The 8,393-nt window shown below is 44.9% G+C and overlaps 1 protein-coding gene across 1 annotated transcript; it reads right to left on the reverse strand.

Moving 5' to 3' along the window:
• Positions 1–5,734: 5,734 nt before the first annotated feature.
• LOC119359640 (DNA-directed RNA polymerases II and IV subunit 5A-like) lies at positions 5,735–8,328 on the reverse strand. Its single transcript, XM_037625761.1, has 4 exons — positions 8,013–8,328; positions 7,758–7,934; positions 7,544–7,657; positions 5,735–6,188 (listed from the first exon to the last, which is right to left on the reverse strand). Exons 1-4 carry the CDS (start codon positions 8,211–8,213, stop codon positions 6,063–6,065), a joined length of 618 nt encoding a protein of 205 aa, XP_037481658.1. The 5' UTR covers positions 8,214–8,328; the 3' UTR covers positions 5,735–6,062.
• Positions 8,329–8,393: the final 65 nt, after the last annotated feature.

An 8,393-nucleotide genomic window follows, 5' to 3' on the forward strand; every position in this document is an offset into this window, starting at 1 on the left:
CTGCTGCCGGCTCCTGCGCCGCAGCTGCGCCGCCCTAGACCGCCTTGTCGCCGTCGCCCAGCCGCCCCATTGGCCGCGCTCGGGCCAGCGCCGCAAGCCCGCACACTCACGGGGCTCCGCCCGCAACGCCCCAGCGCCCGTGCGCCGTTAAGCCCCGCTGGGCCTATGACATATGGGCCCCGCGCCCAGAACGAAAAAAAGAATAATTAAAAATAAATAAATAATTAATTATTAAATTAATTAATTAATTAAGTTAATTAATCCTATTTAATTAATCTAATTAACATGTTAGTTTAATTAAACAATAATTAATTAACCTAACCCTAATTAACCTAAACAGAGAATGACAGGTGGGTCCCACGGGGCCCACACGTCAGGTTGACCAGGTCAACGGTCAACGTTGACTGCTGATGTCATGTTGACATCAGCATGTGCTATTCTGGATAATGTTGAATTAAATTAATTAAATAAATACTAAAAATGATTTAAATTTTTTAAAATTAATATAAAATAAACCGTAGCTCGGATGGAAAAACTTTGTACATGAAAGTTGCTCAGAACGACGAGACGAACCCGGATACGCAACCCGTTCGTTCGCCACATGTCCCTAGCATAGCAAACCTGCAACCGCCCCCCTCCGTTTCATCTGTCCGAAAATGCCTAACTCCGGGAAAACTTTCTCGGATGTTTTCCCCCTTCACCAGTATCGCCTAATACTGTGTTAGGTCACCCTGGCACCGCGTTTTGCCTTGTTATTTTTTTGTGATGCTTGTTTGCCCCGTATTTACTGTTTCTCCCCCTCTTCTTCTTCGGTAGACCCCGAGACCGACGTTGATGCGACTAAGTACGACTACATCCCCGACGACCCCTCCTGGCCAGAGCAACCAGACAAGCCCCCCCTTTGATCATCCCGATATGGCCCATTCCATTCTCTCATGCTTGCATTAGATTTTGCTACTGTAATTGATTTCTCCTATTCTGATGCATAGCCTGCTTTTGTATCCGCTGTTGTACCTTACCTGCTTATCATAAACTACATAGTATAGGTTGGTTAGAGATCCATAAGTGACCCCACCTTCTCCTTGTTGCCCCTGCTTCATCATCAAAGACCCGATCAACGGGATCGAGGACCAGGCCCCGGCACCGCACATCACTTACCCCTTTTGTTGCTCGACTCTGCAGAGTTACCATCGAGTGCCGAGGGTGGAACCTCTTACATCACTCCTGATGAGATCTCTGTAGTGTAGCTATTCGGTCGTGGTCATCGAGGGTGATCTCTTCCTTAACCACTTCCGTTACGGCTCTGTCGTGCAACCCCTCAAGTGTGGACCTCGAGGGTGGATCCTCTTACGTTCACCTTGATGATAACATCGAGTGGAATTCACCGGGGGTGATTCCTCGGGTTTTCCCCTTGATGTTTGGACACACGAATACTTGGAATTTACCACTGTTATTTGGAAAGACGGGTCGGCCCTGAGGGGTACCCGCGCGAGCTTAATTGCGAGTGATGTGGAGTCGGGTTGACCTGGAGGGTGCCCGCGAGATAATTACGAGGCATGGCCGGGCATTCCTAGCCCTTGCCGCAAGTCCTCGAGACGGGGCGACAAGGTCACATCGATCATGAGTCTCTGCTTGTTACTGCGTGCTCCTAATCCACTACGGTTTGGATATTTGATCCGAGGGGCCTTTGGCCTAATAGCACTAACTATCACGTGGGCATTGTATGGGCGTTCTGCGTCGTATACATCAGCCGAAGCTTAATAGACACCAGCGACTGAGCGGCACGCGTCGAGTTGGACTGGTAAGCACCTACCTTATTGAAGGAGGTAGCTAGGTCTGCTCACTGGCCGCCCACGCAACGTGCAGGAGTTCCCGGGGAGATGGCCCATGACCCCTGGGGGCATAGGTTTAGTCCGGCGTGCTGGCCTCTCTATTAAGCCTAGGTCGGGTTGCGGCGTATTGTTTGGCCGAGGCCGGGCATGACCCAAGAAAGTGTGTCCGGCCGGAGTTAATCGAGCGTGGTGGGTAAGTTGGTGCACCCCTGCTGGGAAGAAAACATCTATCGATAGCCTGTCCTACGGTAACGGACACTTGGAGTTGTATCCCGATCGATACAACTAGAACTGGATACTTGAGATGAGAAATGGATATGAGACATGGTTATGATGAATGGATAGTATGGCTCTGGGATTGCTTTCTCGCAGGGAGTCGAGAAAGGATATCTGGCCGAGGTTGATAACACTACTACTACTTTACTTTATGCTACTCTACTCCCTCCTATTGATGCAAGATGGTGGATTCCAGAAGATGCTAGTCATCGATAGGACTAGGCCTTTCCTCTATTCTGGCATTCTGCAGTTTAGTCCACATATACATCCCTTTTCCTTTGATACATATGCATAATTAGTTTAGATCTGATGTAAGTCTTGCGAGTAATTTGGATGAGTACTCACGGCTGCTTTGCTACCTCTTTTCCCCCATACCGATTGTTGCGACCAGATGACGGATATCAGGAGCCAGACGACGCGACTGATGACTACTACTATGTAAAGACCGCCGACGACCAGGAGTAGTTAGGAGGCTCCCAGGCAGGAGGCCTTGCCTTTTCGATCGTAGAAGCTTTTGTGCTAGCCTTCTTAAGGCAGACTTATTTAACTTATGTCTGTACTCAGATATTGTTGCTTCCGCTGACTCTGGTGTATTCGAGCTTATGTATTAGAGCCCTCGAGGCCCCTGGCTTGTAATATAAAGCTTGTATTATTTTAATTTGTGCCTAGAGTTGTGTTGTGATATCTTCCCGTGAGTCCTTGATCTTGATCGTACACATTTGCGTGTATGATTAGTGTACAGTTGAATCGAGGGCGTCACAAATATGTCCACAAGTTTTAAAATTCATATATTTAGGAATGTTGTAGTATCGAAAGTAGGTCTAGGCGGGGTGATTAGACTACTTGACCAAATAAAAATCTAGCCTTTTCCCAATTTTAAGTCTTGGTTGATTTTAGTAACTTAGCACAAGTCAAGCAATCAACCTACACATACAATTCTAAGAGTGTAGCAGCGGAAAGTAAAACATTGCATATGATGGTAAAGGGAAGGGTTTGGAGAAGGCAAACACAATGTAGACACAAAGATTTTTGGCGTGGTTCCGATAGGTGGTGTTATCGTACGTCCACGTCGATGGAGACTTCATCCCACGAAGGGTAACGGTTGCGCGAGTCCACGGAGGGCTCCACCCACGAAGGGTCAACAAAGATTATCACACCATGGCCATCGCCCATGAAGGACTTGCCTCACTTGGGTAGATCTTCACGAAGTAGGCGATCTCCTTGCCCTTACAAACTCCTTGGTTCGACTCCACAATCTTGTCGGAGGCTCCCAAGTGACACCTAACCAATCTAGGAGACACCACTCTCCAAAAGGTAATAGATGGTGTGTTGATGATGAACTCCTTGCTCTTGTGCTTCAAATGATAGTCTCCCCAACACTCAACTCTCTCTCTCTCTCACACAGATTTGGCTATGGCAGAAAGATGATTTGAGTGGAAAGCAACTTGGGGGAGGCTAGAGATCAAGATTCTTGTGGTTGGATTGGAATGTCTTGGTCTCAACACATGAGTAGGTGGTTCTCTCTCAGAAAATTAGTAGTGGAAGTGTAGGCATGTTCTGATGCTCTCTCTTCAATAGAGAAGGGGTGGAGGGATATATATAGTCTCCACACAAAATCCAACCGTTACACACATTTGACCCAACTCGGTCAAACCGAATAGGAGAACTCGGTGAGACCGATTCAGTTTAAAATGTGAACGTTAGAAATCTCAGTGGGACCAACATGATCAACACGGTGGGACCGATGTGCTAGGGTTAGGGCAAAACCTCATCTCGGTGTGACCGATTGCATGAACTCGGTAAGACCAATTTCAGCAATGAGTTAACAGAGAGTTGGCCAGGCAAACTCGGTGGGACTGATCGCTCATTTCGGTAGGACCAAAACGTTACGAAGGGAAACAGAGAGTTTACGTTGCAAACTCGGTGGGACAGATCGCTCATTTCGGTAAGACTGAAACGTTACGAAGGGAAATAGAGAGTTTGCATTGCCATCTCGGTGAGACCAAGATCCATATCGGTGAGACCGAATTGTTTAGGGTTTCTGGCAGTGGCTATGTCAAAAAAACTCGGTGGCGCCGGATAGATCAAATCAATGGGGCCGAATTTGACTTTAGGTTTTGGACATATTTTGGAAATGAGAAAGTGGTTGAGGGCTTTGGAGCATATCACTAAGCACTTTGAGCAAGTAGGCCATTAAACAACACCTAATCCCCTTTTAATAGTATTGGTTTTTCCTATGGACTCAATGTGATCTTGGATCACTAAAATGAAAATGAAGAGTCTTGAGTTTTTGCCAATGTTTGTCCTTAGCATTTTGAGGGGTCCACATCTTTAGTCCATGCCATGCCAATCATTGAACTTTCTGAAATATCTAACTTGAATGGATATTAGTTCAATGAGCTATACGTTGTTATGAATTACCAAAACCACCCGGGGAATAGTTGCACTTTCAAATGTTCATGAATTAATAAGTTTTATGAATTAAAATAATCAAAGATTTCATTTAAAGGTTCACCATATTTAAAATGTCACAAATTTTATTAAATGTTCATGAATTAAATTGTGCAAAACAAATAATTAAAAACAAAATATAATAAAAACAAAGAAAGAAAACTAATAAAAGGTAAAACAAACAAGAACCCTCAACCAACTATATACACCCTTACAAGCAGGTCCCAGAGACCCCGACATATACGGAGGCTCCAAATCTAGTGAGCTTAATATCTTAATAGAAAAGTAGCACAATTTTAAAATGCACATAAATTTAAAAAATGATCGGGGATTTTTTAAATGGTCAGTGTATTTTTAATGCTCACTAATTTTAATAAATGTTTATGAATTAAAATGTGCATAAATAAATAAATATTTTAAAACAAGCAGGAACCCTCAACCAACTACATACACCCTTACAGGCGGGCCGCAGTGACCCCATTGACCCCGACGGACCAGGATGCTCAAAATATAGTGAGCTTAGCATCTTAGTAGATTCCATTCAAAATAATATGACGGTGTGGTCATAAAAATGCGGAGAAAATTAACTCAAATTGTGTTATTTTGTCTAAGTGGGACTTAAATGTGTGTTGTTGGCAAAGACAAAACTAAAGAGTTGTCCTTTGGAGAAAGGCAAAAGGAGTGAGTGTCTTTTTGTCAATTTTCTGTTCCAAAGAAGGGTGTGCTACTGGTTTCTCAACAGTAAAAAAGGTGGCTCAAAAGTTGTTGGAGAATCCTTGTTGGCATTTGTGGCCCATTGCCTGTTGTTGGTGTTGGAATACTTACGACACCGTCACTATTTTAATGCCTCCAGTGCCTGCCTAGCTATTGCAAAGTGGCTAAAAAAATTGTTAGCATTTGCAGGCTTGTTTTCTGGTTTCCTTAAATCTCCGTGTAGATATTTTCTGAAGTTAATGGATTAGATCTTTCGAGATGAAAATGCTTGAGAATCTCAATGTTTATCTATTTTTAAGTTTTTTTTGTAAATTCTGCATATGGCTGTTTTATCTGTACAATTGCACTATTAACAGAAAAAGGTTCGTTGATCAAGCTGGAGTGGCGGTAAAAGCAAATTAGCTGCAGGTTCACCACACTGCTGTCATTCTCGTCTTACTGCGTTAGATATCACACGTTCCTGATGTTGCAGCTTTTCTTTGCTAGTCAAACAAACAACGGTCCCAGAAGGCATGTTCATACCATTCAGATAAATACAGGAGCACTAAGTTGAACTCCGCGAATTAGACCAACTATTTCGGGTAGCAATACTAGCAAAGAGCTATTTAGCTGTCTATGTCTAGATGCTAGCTAACAGAGTCATGCCAAATTGACAAGCAGATGTAAAGACAGAGCACTAAGGCGGTTCTATAAGGACTTCTGTTCCTCGAGAAAACAAGTGTCTACTACTTAGGAGTTTTAACTGGCAGTGCTTGCAGAACATCTCGACCCTTGAGAATGTAGTGGAGCTCAGACAACATAGCGATATGTCACATATTTGCCAGCAGTCTCACTGGGCCTGGTGATCTTCACGACCTGTCCACGCCTCATGCCATAGTATCTTGCTATTGGATCCGTATATTGAATGCGAGGCAGCTGCGTCATCACAAGACAGCACAGGATCATCAGAACCTAGAGTACCACTATAACAATAAAAGCTAATATCTGCATTTTCTTTACTAGTGCACATACAACATTTCGCCTTATATCATTGATTGGAAGAGCTCCTAGTGTTTTGTCACAAAAAAAAAAGACATGTGTGCCCAAACTTTTCAAACGTGCAACCACTACCAAGTGAAAGGGGTAAGCAACACTACACTTAACCAATGCAGCTTCCTACTAAGTTCAGAGCATTACGCCTCTTACACTTAACAAACATCGCACAAGAACGAACAAGTACACCAAAACTGATATGAGTGTTGCAAATTCCAGTACACATGTCCTGACGTTATCCAACAGATCAAATACTGCTGTAGAAAATATGCAACAGACCAGTGTCAGTAGAACACCCACAGACCACTAACCTATGGGATACATAATGCTCATGTATATAAGAACCCTTAACAACAAATTAACTCTGAAAGCAACACATCTGAAGCAGACCATATAGCATCATTTTTAAGTTCTAAAAGAGCTTCTGATGTATCCAACCTACTAGCTTATCCCGCTACCACCTGTGTCTCACAATCTCAGCTTTTCACAACACCAGCATATTATGTTCATCAAAGTAGCATCTCAGCTAAGGTCTTACACATGATCAGTTTGCTGCTAGTCCTGATTCTACACATGACAATATAGAATACACATGTTTCTAAATTACGATCAACCATAATTGTTGAATCAAGATGATTTAAGAGTAAGAAACCAACATGACCTAACAGTTGTCATACCGAAAGTAAATTAACAGCTAGCCAGGATATTCATCCACATATGTATATGAATCTTATTATCAGAAATGGCTTATCTACTATTTGTGCATGCATCAGGATATGTATGCCCTAGTAGTTCTGCAAGTAGGATTATATAAGATTGTGTCCTTACTATTGCGTTATTAAGGGTATGATCCTGGTACATGGGGTCTAACAAAACCCTTGGCCTCCTATGTGGCATACTAACATGCAAAACTGCTGCTTGTCAGGACAAAAAACCATCTACACAAACCAGATAATGGGATAAAATAAAATGCCCCAGTTGGTTGGTGAATTGTAGCTTAAGTAGACGGAACCTTTTCTTTCAAATCAATAATATGTTTTATCCCAACCCAACCATCTGGAATATGTACATGAAGGTATGCTGGAATACAGGTCACAGTTTATAGCTATAATTGTTTGTTCACAATGATTAACTGCTTTATGGCTCAAACAGGAATACATTTCACATAATGTCATGCTTGCATCGATCAGAATATCAGGTCAGTTACAGTGAGCAAAGGATTGGCAAATTTGTATGACCTGAGTTTCTTTCACGGTGTATTTCTCCAGCAGCGTCTTCTTCTGCTCCGGTGTGAGGAGCACGTGCTCAGGAACCAGACCGTGATTCTTAATGTTTATAAGAAGCTCCCCTTCCTGCAGGACAGCGCTACATTAAACGCCAGCCACCGGTTCCCATGGCGAGAGACACTGGATATTAGTCATACGAGCACGAGGCATGAATGTAGAGCGCGACCTGGAAGACCTGGAGCCGGAATTTAGCGGTCTCGATCAGTTTGTTGCGGGCAAAGGCGGTCAGCGCCTGCTGCACTACGAGTATGCCATTGGGGACGTTCTCCTGCGCCATCTTGTCGGCGTAGCTGGTGACCACCTTCGTGCCGGGCTTGGGCTCGTTCGGGAAGAAGACGTAGATCTGGAGGGGCATTGCCAACGCCGTCAATCAGCCGACGCCCTAGCTAGTACGGAAATCGTCGGGGAGGTGGGGACGCACCTGGTCGTCGGGGTTGTCCTTCTTGGCGCGGTTGATGACGAGGTCATCGCGGCGCACGGGGTCGCCGTAGCGCCCGACGAACTCGCCCATGGTCATGTCGACGTCGGCGTCCAGCACCAGGTACCCGCGGTCCCGCAGCATCTGCATCACCGTGCGCCGGACGCGGAACAGCCGGCTCGTCTCCCCCTCCGCCGCCGCCATCCCTTGGCCGATCGCCCGCGCGAATTTTTCGCCTGCCTTTCGAGGAGGAAGGGCCGGAGGTAGGGTTTTGGGGGGAGGGAGAAGGGGAGGAGACACCGGCGCCGAGTAGCGAGGATTGAGGAAGAAGGGTCGGTTGGAGCCGGACCCCGAGACCGAGCTACGGGTCGTTCGCTTCGGTTC

This window comes from Triticum dicoccoides, chromosome 2A (assembly GCF_002162155.2).
Source record: "Triticum dicoccoides isolate Atlit2015 ecotype Zavitan chromosome 2A, WEW_v2.0, whole genome shotgun sequence".
In the NCBI taxonomy this organism is placed as follows: Eukaryota; Viridiplantae; Streptophyta; class Magnoliopsida; order Poales; family Poaceae; genus Triticum; species Triticum dicoccoides.